This window comes from Eutrigla gurnardus, assembly GCF_963514095.1.
Source record: "Eutrigla gurnardus genome assembly, chromosome: 11".
NCBI lineage: Eukaryota > Metazoa > Chordata > Actinopteri > Perciformes > Triglidae > Eutrigla > Eutrigla gurnardus.
In genome coordinates this window covers 10002700-10022657 of record NC_139925.1, presented here as the reverse complement: position 1 = coordinate 10022657, position 19958 = coordinate 10002700, and the positions used below count along the sequence as shown (strand labels likewise).

The 19958-nt window shown below is 44.0% G+C and overlaps 1 protein-coding gene across 1 annotated transcript; it reads left to right on the top strand.

Moving 5' to 3' along the window:
* Window positions 1–648: 648 nt before the first annotated feature.
* golga7bb (golgin A7 family, member Bb) lies at window positions 649–15253 on the top strand. The gene is made up of 5 exons (XM_084020694.1): window positions 649–797; window positions 5641–5766; window positions 6607–6759; window positions 10358–10459; window positions 11502–15253. The coding sequence occupies exons 1-5, from the start codon at window positions 786–788 to the stop codon at window positions 11586–11588; spliced, it is 480 nt and encodes a 159-aa protein (XP_083876820.1). The 5' UTR covers window positions 649–785; the 3' UTR covers window positions 11589–15253.
* The last annotated feature ends 4705 nt before the right edge of the window (window positions 15254–19958 follow it).

Genomic DNA, 19958 nt, shown 5'->3' with positions numbered 1-19958 from the left:
GAAGAAAGTGGCACTATAGAATAGCCAAGTGGGCTCGATGAATGTTTAATATGAGCAGCTTTCTAAAGGAGCATTAAACATACAGGCTCCAGTGTGATTCACCGCAGCATCACCACTTTCCACCAGAACCAAAGGAAGAAGGAAACTACTGTTTGGCTGCACTGCATTGTCTAAATAGGAAAACTATTGATTAATGCTTAAGAATAGATCGACTGTGATATTTTCCTGGAGACTCACGTTGTCATTCTTTGGTGATTAATAATGTATATTTTTAATATATATTTTTGATGTCATTGGCATCAGTATGCTCCTGTTTTCTTTTTATAGAGCTGCAATAGCAATTTGATACAAAAGTTATAATAATGATAAAGCTCCAAATTCATGGATGATGCACTAAATATTTTGCTTTTCAGTGAATAAATATGAGTTGCTGTTGTGCTTAGACTGGTCGCAAATAAAAACCGAAATGACACTTTAATTGAATTATTGATACTCAATTAAATTATTAATATGCCAGAAAAATGTATTATCCTAAATACTTGAAAAATCACTAATTTACGTTTAGAAGGCTGACTTCGAGGGCTGAATTTGAATAATGATTTCAAATGATTTCCCCCCCAGGTCCATATTCCGCGATAACACTCGCAGGGTGCGCGCTCGGTCACGCACGCGCGCTCGTGCCTCCAGTCTCCCTGCCAAAGCTCTCTTCGCGGTGTCCCACTCAGCACGAGCAAGCGGTTGTCGTTTTCAGCACGGGACAGATCCTGCACCCTCTTTACTGCAATATGGCGACAGAGGTATGAGCTCTTCCGCTGCCCTTTTCTTTTTACGGATTTATGAGCAAAACACCCCAAAAATAATTCGCTATCTCCGTTTGTTCTTCTTTTTTTTTTTTTTTTTTTTCTCTAAATGCAGGTTGAGAAATGCACTCTTGTAAACTGAACGTCTTTGCACGTCGCGCCTCCGATTTCTGTGGTTTTATCGCGTTGAATGTTGAATCTTTATTCAGTTAAATCAGCTGACTGGAGCTGGGTTATCGTGAATGTGGAGAATAGCAGAGAGAGAGGCACGTCGTTACCTCCACGCATGGAAATACTCGTCTTACTTCCATCACACTTTATAAGCTGTGTCATTACAGGCAGGAATCCCCACAGACTGCTTTTTTCCTTTTCTTTTTTTATGCGTTGTCTAGTAACAGAAACCAAAGTCATTGAGACAGTCGGTTCCCAGCTGAGGAGCCTGATGAGAGTGCTGCTGCTGATGATGATGATGATGATGATAGCAGTCAGCACCATGGACAGGGACAGTCTCCCTCTGTCTTTGCCTTTGTCGTACTTTCAAATTGGCTTGACGACTCTTTGTCCTTGCATTTTAAAGAGCCACATAATAAAATACGCTTTCTATATTTGTTTGTGATAAATGTAGTCGACGTGATTGGCAACTCTCGAAATGGCACTTTGCCGGCAGCGCCACATAGGACACAACTACTCCAAACCTCACCCACGGTGTTTGCTGGTGTATTTTTAGCCTCAGTAATGGCAGCTCTCAGGCCAGCAGCCCCCCTCCACCCCCACCCTGTTGTGTCCTTGGTGATGTCACCATAGCGCTGAAGACATAACCGCCTTAGTTATCATAATAATGAACTCACTAGAGCCGGCAGCCATTAGTTTGCAAGTTTGAGTCAGCTTGCGCTCATACAATATTGTGCATGCGCGAGTGTACATCTCTGTCTGTTTGTGTGTTCATATGTGTTGAGCGTCCAATGTATGAGTGGTGTTGCGGTTCAAGCTTAATGGTGCTGCAGGCGAAGGTGCAGTGGACAGTGCGGTGGGCAGTATTCGTGAGTTATTTCAGAGCCTGCAAGGCATTAGCAGAGTGGCCATGAGTTCCTCTGATGGTCTGCCAGCATGCCTGTCCAAGCCCCATCAATTACATGCACACACATACATCTACGCGAGCGCATCCAGCGTGTGCACCCAGGACTGGTTTTATGGCCGTGGCCCATCAATTATCTATGGCATATTAAATGTGAACAGGCTGCTGCAGTTTGTAACTGCCGGTGATTTGAGATAGAGATGAGAAGCACCGTTTACTTCCTATCCTTGTTTATCCCCCCCCGCCCCTCACATCTTTCTCCCCCTCTCTCATATTATGTCAGTACTTACTCTATAATATTTATTGCATGCCAAGTCAGCAAACGAATACATTAATTGTCTGAGTAACATTCGACTCACGCTGCAGACTGTTTGTGCTGCATGGACGGTCTCTGGATCCATTAAGTCCACTCCTGCCAGATCTCTCTCTCAGACCGTAGGCTAGCCCTGGCTCTGGTATTCCACTGTTGACGAATATCGTGTCAAAGCACAATAATCATCTCGGAGGCTGGCAGAGGCTCAGCCCTCTACTGAAGCAATTCCCCACCTTTATCCAAAAGAGATTTCCTCTTCCAGCTTTGGCCTCACAGTCGCCGATCTTTCACCTAAATGTCATGGAAATGTGACTTTTTTTTGTCAACTCTGCCTAAACCTCAGTGATTTACAGACCTCTGGCTAGCCCCGCTTGGCAGCAACAGCGTGAGAAACGGCTGCTTCCAATGGCAGAAAAATAATTATGAAGAGATTAAAAGGGAGAAAGTAATAATGCTGAATAGGCTTTGGGACAAGAATGACACGTCTTACTGAGCGTATTTACTCGCGCGTGCTGTAATTGTATGCGCGCCCTTTGCCATGTCTGCCCACTGGCCTCGCTCACTGCTGCTGTTGCAACGTGTTCCTTGAGTCGGAAGGACTCGACTAGAGGAACATGTCAAGGCGAGTGTAACACAGAGCACAAGATCCAGGCTGGAGAGGATATGAAGGGGGACGATAACAGAGTGGCAACGCCAAAGAAAACATCTTGTGGTGGTAATTTCATTTTAGTCACATCTTTCATCAGGTCATTGATGCATCATGTGATTTTTTTACTTCTTTGGTTCTTGTCTAGTCAGTCAGTGGTTATTTCCTCTCATAAAATATGAAATACATACTTCTTTGCTGTTTGATTTTTTCTCTTAGTATATTTTGATGTTTTTTAGTATTTCTCCGTGAAATGAGTCTCTTCACTCGTCGTCCTTTAACTCATTTACACTCATTTGCAGACAAGAACCCAACTCAAAGTGAGCGGCGTGTGGGTGGAAGCAGAAGTCAGACGGAGCTTCTTAATAGAGTCCCGTGTGATCAGCATGACATTATAACATGGCTGTCTGCTTGTGTACTATATTTAGACACAGTTACAGACTGGATTTGAACCCTCATCTCCCACGCAGGAAAGTAAACATCAGCACTTTGCCAACAGAAAACATTTATCTTAAAGGCTGAAATGGACACAGACACGACCGCTCCGCCAGTAACGTCAACACCACGTGATGTAAGAAATATTTTATGAAGGTCTCTGATATCACAGCAGCATAACTGTTGGAGGACTTCGGCCGGCGCACCATTTTGACCTTTAGCCACAACCCAATGGGTTTAAACTCTGGAAAGTCACAGGTTTCCAAGTTCATTAAAATGAGGGGAATGGTGGGAGCGATGCCCTCTGACATCATGTGTTTGGACAAATAAATGGACTCGGTGTTTGACTGGCTGCCACAGAGACACATGACTCCTGCCTGCTTTGCTCAGCTGTGAGCTACATGTAGCACGGAGATGTAAGACTGAGGTCAGTAAGTCAACAACGAGCCCAAACACACCGTGATGTCCCACTGGCCTGAATGCGGCGCATGTGACACTGCTGCCTCTGGACTGGACTCCTGTCAACTTAAACGCCGGTGTCCTTTCTTCTTTCTTTACTTTTTTAATCTTTCTTTCCTCCTTCCTCATGTCTTTCCTATAATGCTTTTAATCTCCTTTTCCTTCCATCCTACTTTTTTTTCCATCCTTCTTTCAGTCTCTTTCCTCCCCTCAATTTCTCTTCTTTTCTTTTAACCTCATAGTATGAAAATAACCATATACATTGGATACTTGAGTGATTTTTACTGCTAATATCTTTTAGAAGTAAGTAAGTTTAACCTCAAGTAACCTTCAAGCTGCTAAAACTTTGACTGCAGGACCTCTGCAGATCTCATGCCCCTGAGATGGACAGGAAAGGGGAGTTCAGGGAACTAATGAGAGCCTTCAGTGTGCACCTGGATAACAAGCTGGACTGGTCCCCAAATAATACGCTGTCTACCGTACGGGGCAGAGCTGCCTCTTCTCCCTCCGGAGGCTCGGGGCCTTTGATGTGTGCAGAGAAATGTTGCACATGTTCTATCAGTCGGTGGTTGTGAGTGTCCTCTTTTATGCTGCAGTCTGCTGGGGAGGGCAGCCTTACAAAAACACAAAGCGGCTGGACCAGCCTGTTAAAAAGGCTGGCTTGGTGCTTGGCACTCAGTCTGTACACCCTGGGGTACGCGGCCTAAGATCCAGGCCGTCCTGAACAATGTCAGCCACCCTCTTTACGACTTCCTGGCTGACCAGAAAAGCAGCTGCAGCAGGATCCTCTTCTCACTGCTCTGCAGGCCAGAACGGCTCAGGAGGTCCTTCATACCCACAACCATCCGGCTTCAGAACACAGAAATGCCACCGCGCTGGTGCATTAGTCTTAAGTGGACTTTGTGCAATATTTCCTCTCCTTTTTTCTTCATTTATCGACTTACTTATTTATCCATCAATCCATTAATGCATGCATACTCACTGTGACAAACAAAGTATAATCTACATTCTACTTTAATGTATAATCTTAATTAATCCAACTCCCAGCCAGCAGATTCTAACATGGGTAAATGATTCTCAATCGTGTGCTATTAATTGCTCCTATTAATAGAGTGACTTGTTGTTCATCATGATGGCCTGAAGTTAGGGGGGGGGGGGGGGGTTTAAAGCTCTGGCAGTCGGAAAGATTTGTGAGGTGATTTGGGCGTTTTGCGGATAGAAATAGCATCTTGGATGCTATTCTCGGTTGTGAGTGATATGCCCTGTGCAGAGATGAAAGGCTCGCACTGTATTAGGTCTGCTTATTTGGAAATGACTCTCTCAGGCTCGCTTGCTTTCAATTATAACAACACTGCAGTGGCTTCAAAGTATCCATTGAATCAAATTAGGCAAGAGCCATTCAAATATTCAACACACTCTCTGAAATAAAGAGTTTTTACACAATTATTTAAAACTCTGAAATGAAAACATGCGTCTCATTCTGTTTCTCACCCTCTCTTTCTATTCATCTCTCTCTCTCCCTCCCTTTACACCCCTACTGTATCCCTAATTGCCATCCTCTTGAGGGGAGTAATTTAGATCAGCGGGGAGCGAGTTACACTGGCCCACTTTCTGCTGTGTTCTTCTCCGGGGGAACGGCTGTTTGGGTGTAAAACACCACTCAGCACCAAAGTGCTGTGGAAGTGTTTGTTATTACTGCAACTGAGCCTTTCGGTGCTGGAGGAATGCAGCGCGAGGGCTAGCTATGCGTGCGCTGCCGTTGACGTGGCAACGGGGTGCAATCTCACTATGTCGCCCTGTTGCACCTGTGTTGTCAGGTAAAACACCAGCAGGTCATATTTGAGATGTATTTTGGTCGGACTGGTATTTTTGGTATGGAAATGTTTACTTGTGCTTCTCCTCCGTTGCTCAGTTCCATAACCTCCAGGAGCTGAGGCACAGCGCATCACTGGTAACAAAGGTGTTTGTGCAGAGAGACTACAGCGAAGGGACCGTCTGCCGCTTCCAGAGCAAGTTTCCCTCGGAGCTCGACAACAGGGTGAGCACAGACAACACACACTCACAAATACACACACCCAGGTAAACGGAAATACAACACATAGCCTTCAACACAGATGTTTACTCATTTACTACAATGACAGAACGTGAATGACGGCTACGGGCTTGTGCATTAACTTAAACGTGTTTAAGTGCACTCAGCCTTTCCAACCACAAATTGGAGGAAAAAAAAGGATTTGCAGCATGACCTCTAATACCCTGTTATTTAAAACATCTTCTGTGTGTATTCAGAGGAAAGGTGACTCCAAAGAAGCCCTCGTGATTTTATTTCATTTCTTATTTTGTGCACCGGGAGAGAATGTGCTGTTTATTTGCTCTTTTCTACCTGTATTAGCATCTGTGAATGATTATTAATGGTTATGTAGGGTTATTGTAGATTTTTCTAGCAATTAGCATCTGAAGCAGAAAGTCCACACACAGACCGAAACACAGAGAGAAGCACAGAGGGAGTCAGTGCAAAAGGGACCGTTAGACAAACATTTATTATTTTATTAATATAAATCTTCTCTGTCAGATGCTAAAACCACTACCCGTTGCTGTCACACTCAGGTAATTTTTCCATTTTAGCCTCAAGTTTCTTTTTGTACTTGTATAGTGTAAAGTGTGGTGTGTTGATAAATTGTTTGACAAAGTAGGAGTACTTTGGGTTGAGCCAAATGCAGCTGGTATGTTTGGCAGGCGGCTTTATAGCTGAACAGCTTGCTCCCACAGTTATGCCAGAACACTTTTCACAGTCCTTATGGCTTGTGCATGCCTTCATGTCTCTACCTGAATGTGTGTGCGTGTGTGTGTGTGTGTGTGTGTGTGTGTGTGTGTGTAGATTGAGCGAACCTTGCTCGAAGAGACGGTGAAGACTCTGAACACTTATTATGTGGAGGCCGAAAAAATTGGAGGTCAGTCTTACCTGGAAGGATGTCTGGCTTGTGCAACAGCTTATATTGTCTTCCTCTGCATGGAGACACGCTATGAGAAGGTAAAAAAGCAAAATGGTGAATTCTTTTTTTTTTTAATATATATATATATACAGCTTGTTTTGGTTATGGTTACTCAGCGATTTGTTCTTTCCGCAGCTAGAGTAGACCTTCTAGGGGGCTATAGAGTCTGTCCTCTGCTTTTAGGCAAACAAGCTTTCACACCCACAAGCACAATTTACAAATCCTACCCCATAAATATCCTGCATGAGAGGGGAAAAACCGGAACGTCGGGTAGAAACCCACACAGGCCCTGGCAGAACATGCAAACTCCACACAGAGAGCCCTCCAGTGTGCCCACTGTGCTGCCATGATAAACATTATAATTTCAATATTAAAATATTAAAGATATCAAGACAATCAAACGCATTTTTTTTTATGGAAGCCAGCTCTCACACACACAACACATTCAACTGTGTGTCCTGAAGCACTACGGCTCTCTGAGGTCGGAACACGTCGTTATTTACACCCACTGACTCAGGACAGCAGCGCCAAAGAAACAGCAGATACGATCTCTCCTCGCACAAACGTTCCCCCTCAGACGTCCGTGCACTGTGGCTTTTTCAAAACCCGCTCTCAAGCGCACAGCTGTACGCCGGTGGGCAAGGCGCAGCACGCCAGCTGTGACGTGACATTCACCCTCAGCGAAAAAAAACCACGACGTCCCATCTCGGGAAAAAAGGCAGGTGATTAAACCTCCGCGCCGCCCGCGTTGCAGCTTGTCACTACATGTGACGGCACAAGAGCACATAACACAATGGCAGAACGCGGGGAGTTTAATGAAGCTCGTGTGCTGGTACCTGCCAGTGTTTTAGTTGAGCCTGGTGTGGCATGAAGTCCCAACACGCCTCTCTGTTCCGATCTCTGTCAACCACAACATTCATTCTGAGGCTTGTTGCGTTTTATAAGCATTCCCTTATCAAAGCAGTGCTGGGAGCTTGACCAAGAAGCACAGAAGGACATGTTGCCGTGCGGAGCGTTGCACAGACGGCCTCCTTTCATCTCCCTGTCAGCTGGGTGAGCTCCATTGAGACGGCGAGATGCGATCGGCCCCGCAGGAGGCTTGTTTATTTACTCGTTTAACTTGATCATCTTGGCTGAATGACGACTGACGATGATCAAATATACCCACCCAAGTCGATGCAGCCGGTGTGTGTGTGAGTGCTGATAAAGAGGCCACACACCAGTGAGCGTGGATCGGTGTGCAGATTCATTGGAGCACCCGGAACCCCTTGATGCTCACATCTCACCCTATCAAAGGACACTGATTGCTCCCAGCATGTCAGAACAGATACATGTGCAAACAGGCATTCATAAAGCTGCCCTCATGCAAAATGCGTGCCCTCCGTCTCCCATTTTGTTCTTCTATTATTCACAAGAATGTGCCTGCACACATGGAAATCACTCAGACATATGTACACACACACATAATTCCCTTTGTGTTGCACTCGGTGACATAAACAACTTTCATTCTAGCGGAGGAAGAAAACGCTTGTCGGCATGCATGTGAAACAGACTGTGACACCTTTGCTTCATAGGCACTATACACACACACACACACACACACACACACACACACAAAGCTTTTCCCAGAAGGACTGTCACAGACATGCTAGTATAACAGCGGCACAGCTTGTGTACTTGACTGTCATATTGTTGCACTGAAGTGGATTGAGCTGCCCTGAGAGCTCGAGCAGTGAAAGGATTGGCCTTTTCCCTGGACCGCAATAACCCCATTAGTCAGGGCTCTGTATGTCGTTTATTCTTCTCTATGATGCTTCATTCTCTTTGATGACAGTTTATTACAAATAATACAGTTTGTATTATGTCTGTGGAGATACCGATTCAAGATGAATATTGATTTAAAGCACTAACAGTTTCCAGACGTTTCATTAGAAAAGTCTTCTTTTTCTTCTTCTTCTTTGTCTCCTCCTCCTTCTTCATCTCCTCTTCCTTCTTCTTCTCCTTCCTCCTCTTCCTCCAGTGGGAGACATTAAGAAGTATTCCTCTGTGGTTTAGTCTCCACTAGCAGGGGTCACTATATGAGCAGCTGTGCCTGCAGCTGTAACAGGCCTTTGAAATCCCAGAGCAGCGCTGCTCAGTGTGTTGCTCAGCCTTCTATTGTTTTAATCTCTCATGGCGGAGTGCTGCGGTGACCTTTAGTCAACTTACAAAAGAGGAAGTGAGGCTGTCATGCTCAATATGTCAGACGCAGGAGTGTTACATCTCAATACAGCATAGTTGGGAGGATAATCGTAGTGGTTTGACAATCATACAAGTTTTAAACAAGCCCCTCGGTTAGCCACACTTTCAGGTGTCGTCAGTTTCCAACTTGCATGATTGTCTGACCGATCATGTTCCTCCAACAACAGACTTTTATTTCCCACAATGTCACTGTGCTCCCAGATCTAAATAATTAACTATAATGATGAGAAACTACGATTACTGTTTCCTTTTGCTCTACACTGGAGTATACAGCATGTAACGATACAAATGTGTTGTTTTAGTACGGACACGCAGATGTTAAAGTTTGCAGCGGCTTGGAGTGGTGACAGCTCTGTCTGTGTACATGAGGCCCGGTGGAGCGTGGTTGAGCTGATTGACATGGTTATGCAGAGTTGAGGAGAGGCATGGCACATCAGCATTGTTGGTGTCCACGGAGGCGAAGCGGAGGCTGAATAAACCGCCTTAATGAAGCCACTTTAGCTAATATCTGTCCATTTAGCATCACCGGGCATCAGTCAGCAGTCATTTGGTTGCTATCAACAGCATCATGGGACGACATCACAGTGTTTAGGCTTTCATAAACACTCTTGTCTTCGGGGCAAACTGGAGTGTAGCTGTAGCGTAGGGGAATGTATAACATCAGCTTCACTCCACTGCTGCTCTGGGTTTCATTTTTAGCACTTTTGATGGAATACTCACTTGTAAAAACTGCAAAGTCCATTGCCAATGCAATCCAAATAAACTGTCCACCTCGCGTTTAGTGAGTTTTTTTTTCCAATTTGCCCCGACAGTTAACCAAGGCATAGCATTTAGCCTGAGAGAGCCATCTTTGGAATTAGGAGCTAAAGCTTCCAAACGGAAAACTTCAAAAAGCGAGAGAAAAAAAGCTCAATTTTAGTAATTCAATTCATACAGCTTTGCTTGACATGAGGGGCTTGGAACTATGTATAAAAATAACTACCGTACTTAGAGCATAATGGAATTACTTTGAGTTTAGATTATAATGTTCAGGAAAAATAAAGGCGGGCAATGACTCGAGAGAGAGTCGGGATCGTATGCCGTATGCGAAATATGCGCAGAAGAACTGCAAACTCGTTTCTTCCATTTTTCATTTTTTCCACCCCAACGCAGCACGGAGGAGATTAACGTTGCTGCAGCCCTGCTCTTGTTTAGCCTCTTTTTGGTGGTTATTACACAGAGCACTTTGGAAAGTAATGGACCCCCATTACTGATGTGGAGATTATTTTCTGCTTGATCGTATGTTCTTGCTCGTGTTTTTAATGCCTCAAACTGTTCTAATAAAATCTGGATTATGTCAAAATGTACCTCCGTCCTTTAGTAACCCCTCTCCGCCCTGCCCTTGTTTTACTCCAGGTGCTGAAGAAGATATCAGGCTACATCCAGGAGCAGAATGAGAAGATCTATGCTCCTAGAGGTCTGCTGCTCACAGACCCCGTAGAGAGAGGAATGAGGGTTGTATCCTTTGCTCATCCGCTGTTTTAAGTGCGTAACAAATGGATGGAGGACGTATATAAGCGACTGAGATGATGTGGCAGTAGTTTGGGGGCCTCGTGAGTGGAAGGTCACTCGTGAGAATCACTGGAACTGCTAGAAACATCTGGGCTGGATAAATTAATAAGAAATAGCTGCTCTTCCTTATGAATTACCATCAAGGCACTTAAACTACAGCTGCTGATGCGGGGCTGTTCATTGGCCAACTGTCCTTCCCCGGAGTAAATCTGAAGCAGGACAGGGCTGAATTAAAAGCATGCACTCTTCATCAAATGTCCTCTGATTAGAAAAGGGCGACGGGGTGATATGGGGTGACTCTCACAATCCTTTCAAATGTAGGTGATTTTATAGTTTTTCAGAAGTGTTCTCATTGTCAGTCGGACTGATCGCAGCACAGTTCCTCAGACCTGACTCAAAGAACAAGCTCCAAGTCACAGGGCCAAACTATTACCAACACTTATCAGTCAATACAACCCCAAACAATACAGCCTCTGTTTGTGGAGGCGAGTTGGAGACCTTATTCTCCAAAATAAGAGCATAGCACGCGTCTCACTTCTATCACTTTGAGATCCGACTCAGCACCCTTTGAGTGGGCAAATCTAGTGTGAGTGGTATTGAGATCTTCACTTGTTCCTGTTCCTAAAACCCTTTTCAAACGGAAACAAGATGTCATTGTATTCAGAGCGCCTTGGAGACGAGTGTGAGACAGGAAATGAGCGATATCCAATGAGAGGAAACCTGGGACGCAGAGGGAGGAAAGTAGACACAGTGACTTCTTTTGTGTTTTTTTTACTACTCTCTCCAAGTAGGAAAATCTCAAAAGTACACCTCATCTGAGATCAGCTGTTAACATGACAACACTCTGGGAGGGGAAATGAAGTGTGAAGCAGTACAGGAACTTTCTGAAAGTCGGCTCGGATACGACAGGATCCAGCGCTGTGCACGGGGACCGTATTTTCTGTATTTAAATACTCATGATGATCCTTGACGTTCTCCACGTCCTCAGCTAGAGATCAGTGTGTTTGAAGACCGGGGCTCGGGCAGCTCCAGTCCCAGCAGCAGCATGTCGTCGGCGGGCAGCAGCGCTCGGTGACTGGAGGGGCAGCGCCAGGCTTACGGGTACCACCACAGGGGCAGCGGGACGCTTACCAACATCCGCATGCTGAAACATGAGAGCACCAGGTTCTAAGACGAGTGGAGAGCCCAAACAAACAACAACAACAAAAAAAGGCGAGGAGGTGATCCACGGCATTTAAACGCTCCCTGCTGGGGCCTGCGACGCACTCACCTCGACAACAGGCTCACGCAAACACACCGGATGACAGAATCAACACAAAGGCAACAGAACACATAGGCAGCATGCAGAGTGGATGTCAGGGAATACGTTTCACTCTCTCCCTCCGAACCAAAAATAATCACGATTCCTTTCGTTGCCATTTTTCCTTTCACCTTTTCTCTCATTCCACCATGTCTGTTTCCATGAGTCATAGCAACTCCGTCGTATAGCTCTTTCAGGAGGCTTACCCTTGATTAGACTGCATGCCAATGCTTGATTGTTTCTCAGGAAGGTCACTGTCACTACGTCTATCTGCTGACGCATCGGCAGCGTGGGCTAAGGTCTACGCAGCAGCTCTGAAATCTGGAAGGAGAAAAAAAAAAAACGGCCAGCCCTCCCGGGAGACCCGATGTTCCGCGCTCTTGCTGAATGATTGCATTCATGTCAGGTGGTTGGGGGTCGAGCCGTTCTGAATGCTGGCAAATTTGGCCCCGCCGTGGGACCACTCAGTACTCTCTTCACATGCATTTTGGCTTCGGTATCAAACGGCTGACAGAGAGCACCTTGGATGATTTATCCTCCTCATTCACAGCAGTGGATACTAGTGATCCACATCACAGCTGTAGGTCACACACACACACGCACACAGTCATGTAAATGTACACGGCCGAGTCGGACGCTAGCGACATGCACGCACATCCATATGTGAACACACACATGTGGCTGATGCGTTCCTGCACACAGATTTCTGGCAGACACGGGAGTTGGAGTTGAGCGAGCCCCATAATATTCTCTGAGGTCTCAGCTCATTGGGGACGTAAGCAAACCCAAGTCCTGTGTGTGTGTGTGTGTGTGTGTGTGTGTGTGTGTGTGTGTGTGTGTGTGTGTGTGTGTGTGTGTGTGTGTGTGTGTGTGTGTGTGTGTGTGTGTGTGTGTGTGTGTGTGTGTGTGTGTGTGTGTGTGTGTGTGTGTGTGTGCGTGCGTGTGTGTGTGTGCAGTCAGTCAGTCTCAGTCTTTTGCGTTAGATCAAAGCTTGCTGATCATTAAGGAGACATCAAAGAATAACGAGTCCCAAATTAGATCTGAACACACCGACACCTTTGTTTCGGGGAAATAAAACCGCGTGGGTAACAGCGTCGTCTCTTCAGGTGCTTATCATATCCATCCCAGTATGAGAGTTGAGTTATGTAGATTATTTTTGAATTATGCAGCATGGAAAATTCCTCCAGAAATAATCAAGAAATTGACATGTAGAACATATTTGCATTTGACTCAAATACAGTACTGTTAGAGATGTCGAGGCATTTCTGTCTTATCAAGGTCTTTCGGTTCATTGGTGCCATATGTCATTTATGAGTTTCGTATCATCATATAGGGGTCATTTTGTCAGTGAAACAGAGATAGCGCCCTCTAGGGTCTCACGGAGGAAGTTCTGAACTTCTGAAAGTAAAAAAAGATCGAGTGTAAAGACAAACGTAGTAGATTAACATAATTTCTAACTCCTTAATTAAGCCAAATATTCATCCATCAGTACTTATTCACTGCGCTGCCCTGCAGGCTGCTTTCTAGTACAACATCTTCAGTCCTCACAAGACGATGCAGCCTGAGGAGCGTAACTTCCGTCTGTCTTTGTGGGGAAAAGTGGATCCTTCTGTGTGTGTGGAGGTTGATGACACAAAAGATTAATATTATGTAGAAAACCATGTTGATGGCGGTAGACAACGCGCCCACACAACATCGATCAAAAGACAAGAAAAACAACTAAACCCCTGTTTGTGTCTGCATATTTGATTTTTCTTCCCACAGTTTGTCTTCTTTTTTATTTCATTTTGTTTTCTTTAACATCTCCTCATAAAGTGATGCATTAATCAACTTGCGCAAAATAAAACCCTCAGCACAGCCTCTGCCTTGCAACCAGCCTTGTGTACTTTAACCGGAGAGACAACGGTTTGCTTTCGTCTCAGCGGTTCATTTGATTTTCATCCCGACGTCTCACTTCCTGGACGAGTGAGACGAAGCGACAAAGACCACAGCAGTGGAGTTCAGTTGTGCTCGTGTTCAACCTCCTGTTCTTTTTGATGCCTTCATGTTTCATCCCGGTGGAATGGATACCCAACCTGGGGCTGACGGACTGATTAAAAACTCAATCACTGCCAATAAGCGGATAAAGGAGCTCATTGGACAATGTATAAAGAAAATACGTGTGTATGAATTGTGCGGGCGAAGAACTGCACTGTTTGCTTGTCGATGATTACCCACGAGTTTGTAAAGTGTAAAGAAGTGGATGGAAATGCCATAATGCTGTTTATTTCCAAAACGTCACCGCTGCCTAATGATAGTCCCTAAATACATGTTTAATATTTTGATAAATTCAGATTTTGGCATCCAGTGACGGAGCAGCTATGGAAGCATATCGTCTGTACAGCTGTGAGCTGCTGTGCATCTTCTAGTGTTGGTTAATGTAGCATATGATGTTATATAAGTATAAATGACAATCACAGTTATTAATGTTGAACTAAACGATGATGATGATGCTCGTATGGAAGTCTAAAATGTGGACAATTTAAATGCTGAAGTTCTTAAAGGATACGTTCACATCTTTTTGCCATGCTAACAGCTTTAGGGATGGCACTGTTGGTCTGTCTGTTGGTGCACCGCTCCAGAGTGGATATCAAATACCTCGACAAGTAATGGATTGACATGACAGTTTGCTTATCCCCTTCTATACAGCCGTTGAAAGTAACCAATAACTCAATGAAAAGTCTGAACTTGTCCTTTAAGGCTGAGCAGGGTGTGTCATATTATAAAGCATCATGTAGCTTGTTCTTTCGAGAACAACTAGTTTGATTAACGAGGACAGTCGAGGGAGTGGAGATAAAAAATGTTTTCTTGTAAAAAGATGTGCTTTGAGATATATGTATATTATCACGGATAGTCCTCCATCATGCTGAGATAACCTCTGTGCCAACACTTTGGAGGAGAGAGGGCCAAGTGATGATGTATAGTTCATTTCTGGATGTGAATTTAATTTAATAGTTTATTTTTTGTAGTGTATTTGAGAGTGCAGCGAGTTTGTTCAGACACTTGGAGAGATTATTCATAGTGCAATATGATGTCTTCTAAAACATGTTCATGATGGTGTGTGTAAAGAGGGTCTTGGTTCCAGCCTCAGTGAGTCCTTCGGGAGACTAAAACTACATTGATGTTTGATGCTGCATGATGTGTGTGTGTGTGTGTGTGTGTGTGTGTGTAAACAAAGTGAGTTGACAAGAAATCTCTGATGAACAAAGTACCGTGGTTGTGCTGCTAAGAGAGAGGAATTTACATCTTATCTTGATGCTGTTTATGTGTTTACATCCGATTATTTACATATTAACTGAAATGGATATATGTATTTATTTATTTTTCCGAAGCTGATTATTATTCAAAGCCTGTGCTGTTTCGACCGCCTCAAAGAGACGAATAAAGAGTGGTGAAGTCGATGGGAAGAGAGTTATTGCGACTGCTGTTGGACTCACGCTGTGGTTTGGAGGCTCGCTCCACGCCGTGTCTCTGCTCTGAGGTCATGCGAGGTCACGCCAGGTCTCTCACACATTTCTCTGGATCTCCACAGAAGGAAACTCCACAATGAGTCGTGGTCACCTGAGGGCCGGATCTGCAGGTGGTCAGGACTGGAAGCTAAACTCGTGGACCGTGTCCTCAGACGTGGGCGTGGTGGAATGTAACTACATTTACTCAAATACTGCACAAAGACTACTTTTTACTTTAGTATCTGACATTAGTTAACATAAATCAACTAATGAATTATGTTGTATTCTGGATTAATATAGGCAATATACAGTATAAATCATTAAAAAAGTACTCTGCCAACATGAGTTATGTACACATTAATGCATCTCTAATTCTAATAATAACTTAAAATATGTAATGCAGTGATGGGTTTGGGTACTTTATTACTATATTGACAATACTTTTTCTTGAGTGCTTCTTCCACCACTGGACTTCTAGTTTGTACATGAATGTGTCACTTGTCAGAATATTACATCACTCGATGCTGGGATGCAAAGTGATTCAATTTCCATTTGAAATCATTTAATCTAGTTATTTAGTCTTAAAAGTTTTTTTTATTTTTATATATATATATATATATATATATATATTTCTGTGGGATAAAATAAGTAGATGTTTTGGCCATTTGGGGGCAGAACACATGATTGACATATTATGCTTCTATCTGAAATGATGTGTTGGTATTATGTGCACAGTAGCTTCAGTACTCCAGGTGGCCTGAAGGGGGCAGTACAAGTGTAGCTCTAAACAGACATTTAAATGGCTTGGACTCAAACACTGTCAAACTGTGTTCCACTTTAGAGGCTTTACCAAAGATTTAGTTACAAAAAAAAGCTACTTTTTTTTCAGATTTATATCGTCTACTACAAAAAACAGAATCTACATGAATTGATCGATTTCTGGAAACAACACTTCCACTGACCAAATAACTCATGCATAATTGTTCATAACTGACCCGTCTTCATCACAGTTATTTTGTCAGTTCATTATGGGCACTAAGTGATTCCTGCAGAAGTTTTAATGAACACAAGAGAAAGTCAAAATGTGTGTTTTACTGTTTTAACTACATTGTAGAAAACTAAAGGTCAAAATCATCTGTATCAAACGTGCTGTTCTGTCCCACTGCCTCAAGTGTTCAACAAATCGTTTAATCATCATTTTAGGTGGAAGTTAGACCGACTTCAAACTCCGTTTTGTACCCGTGTGTGTGTGTGTGTGTGTGTGTGTACAGTACAGTAGATCCATCAGAGCCTGCTCATAAGGCCAAACATTAGCGATAACGTTCTGGCAGATATCGAGGCGAGGTGTTGATCACAGGAGTGCAGACGGAGGAGGAGGAGCGGTGAGAGTGGACTGATATTTTCTCAAAGACCGCAGAAACATCTCAACACCTGCGGGGAAAGGTCACTCTCACGCTAACCATCGACTCCCTCCCGCCACACAGACCTCTTTTGTTGCTTAAAATCCTTTCTTTTTTTTCTTTTTTTTAACCCCCACCTTCTGCCACAGGTCGTTGCTGCGATTGTTTTGAGTTTCCAAGTTTTGAAATTCCTAATTTCTTCCCCACTCCGTCCGTTCTGCTTCTTCCACACCCTTCCTGCTCTTTCCTTCCTTCTTCTCTAAACAGGAAAAAAGTGGTTTGGGTCACGAACACACAGATGGGGGGGAAAAAGTCACTTTCTGGTATTGATTGGTTAAAATGTTTATTCCTGCAAATGACAGAAAATCAGGATCCCACCAGCTGCCTCTGTGTTTGAGAAGTATTTTGACTGGCAGCGGCGCCTGGCAAACGTAGAGAGGTCATTATAGTGAAGTTTACAATTGTGTGCTTGCATGTAATGCATCAAACACGAAGCCCCTCAGGAGAGCACTTGGCTCCGGAGAAAGGTCAGGCCTGCGGTGACTTTAGGAGAAGATTCTGCTCTTGACACTCGTATGTTACCGCAATCACGCAACGGAAACTAACGAAACAACAGGAATTCAGTCAAAAGGGATTGTTTGTTCACTCTATTCTGCTGCATTAAAACTCTGACTGCTCTCTCAGGCCCACCGAACCTTCATCCACTGCTGCCCAAATTCAAGATCATGGTGCATTAAACCTCTGTGATGCAACAAACAGAAAAGATTTAGTGCTACCGCTGCCTTCAAAACACAAACATTGTGTACACACAACCCCACCCACACACAGACCCCACCCACTGAGTGGCTCTTTGAAGGGACAAAGAGGTCCAGCATGGTGGAAACCTCATGATTTGTCTCTCTGTGTCTTGGCCAGGAGAACGTCCTTTAAACCAAATGTTCCCCCACGCTATACAGCCGCTCTGCATGTTGCCTTTGGCATAAATATCCTCAGGGTTTATTTAACCTCCGTGTGATAGACAGCCCTCGTGTTTGCCACTGGACCGACCCAGTGCAGCCCCCAGAATGCTACATAGACACACCATGTTATGCGTCCGAGGCTCGGGAACGTGTGGTTCCAGTTAAGATCAGTCACTTCTGATCACCTTGGTTAATTGTTAAACAGAAGGACGACTGTAAGGGTTTAAAACAATCTCTTAGGTCTGAAAATATTAATTACAGACCGACTTCTTGCTTTGACCTGCTGTATTTGCACACAGTTTTTCTTGCCAACATTTTGGATGGTTTGGATAAAATGGCCGTATATGGATCCTTTGTCGTCTCGTGTTTCTTGCTCCATCCATGTGTTGCACAGTAGCGATGTGGCTCCCCGGATACAGCAGCTACTTTAGTGAGCACAATGCTATTAATCGATAGCAATGAGCCCAGGACAAAAATAACTGTATGCCTCCTCTCATTACATACTGACATCTGTCCCAGCCTGAAGAAAATAAATGACAATGCATGTATTAATGATCACTTAATGAATTATATTTGATCTGTTAAACATATGGCTTGAAATTAGCAGCAGTTCCAATAACCTACGGCCTACTTAAGCTCCAGTTTAAGTAGGCCGTAGGTGGGTTGTTGAAATTGCTTAATCTGTCATGTCATCGATTTGTTTTTGTGTCCGGGCGACGGTGAAATTAGTCAAATAAATTGAAATCAAACGACATGAGATGTGCTGCAGGGGCATTATGGTTCAGGGATGATGAAGCATTCATTTTATCACGGGCTGCAACAAACCCAAATGCATTACCGGAATTAGGCCTGCAACGGCCCGAAGACATAACAGACAGCACCGCTGCACTCTGAAAACCCCACGCTGACGTTTGCATCAGGGGGACAGGCTGGTTTTCACCAAACCCAAGAGAAAATAAACATCTCTCTCCGGCTGCAGCTGAAAAAGAAACGGCCACTACGGTGTATACATCCACATTTATACAGCGTTTCCCCCTCTGCTCTGGTCGTTTCCGTACAGACACAAATATTCTTTTAACATGTATGTCTGATCGTTTTCACTGAATGCTTCGTGGCGTGTGTACATTGTGCGATTGCTGCTTGTGAGGCATTTTGTCATTAGTGGTCTGAAGCTCACAAAAAAAAAAGGCATCTGGATTATTTTTCCACATGGAGCACATTCTCACATCCAAACAGGCCACACACACACACACACACACACACACTGCTCCAAACTCCCCTGAAACACACACATTGAGCATTGTGTTCCCGATCTTTTTTTATTTTTCACAAGGACATCTCCACTTGCAGTTCATTTCAGCAGAAAGAAACACAGCTGGAGCCTCCGGGACGCAAACAGAGCTGTGGCACACACACACACACACACACACACACACACACACACACACACAGCATCCATCCTGCAGGTCGATGGACATCATTCAGTGACACTGTTAATGTACATCACACAGTTAGAGAATCACAGGGTGAAAAGTTTACCTCTGCTCTTAGTGGCGTCTATTCTGTTATTGCAGTTACTGAAAAAACAATAATTTCTCTACTTTCTGTAGTGACATTCCTCCACTCTCTCTAGCTCTACTTCCAGGCATGACTTGAGTGAAATAATCCATCACTATGAATGTGTTTTTGTTTATTTTCTTCAGTGTCGCCTCATATTTTTGAATAAACCACAGTTTCATTGATGTCAGAGTCCTCCTGCATGTCTGAACGGAGTCGATACAGTAAATACTGTAAACCTTATATTTTGTTGCATATCGCATGTACATATAATCAGGAGCGGTCAAATATAGCCAACATTCTTCAGCGGTATCCTTTTCGCTGATGTACAAACTTCAGAACGACACGTTATAGAATCCCATGGATTTATACAACCATGTCTTTGACAATAGATGACGACACCGTTATTTGCTTTGTGGACAGTAAGTAGCAGAATGTAAGCAACAAAGTCACAAACACCGATATGTGCTTTTTAATACGTGCAATTTTTTGATAAAACACTTGTGGATCTTATTGTTCATGCAGATTGTGAGATTCCATATCAGTTCTGACCCGATAGTGTGATTGAAACTACGAAAAGGTTTCTGTGTTTCCAATAACATCTTTTCAGCGGCCTCAGCTGAACGTTCAGCTATTGGGTGGACGTGATCTTGCTGAACCCTTGGTCTCTCTCTCTCTCTCTCCTCCACAGTCTTCGGCATGACAACATGGTCGATGTGGATCCAACAGAGATCCGCGGTG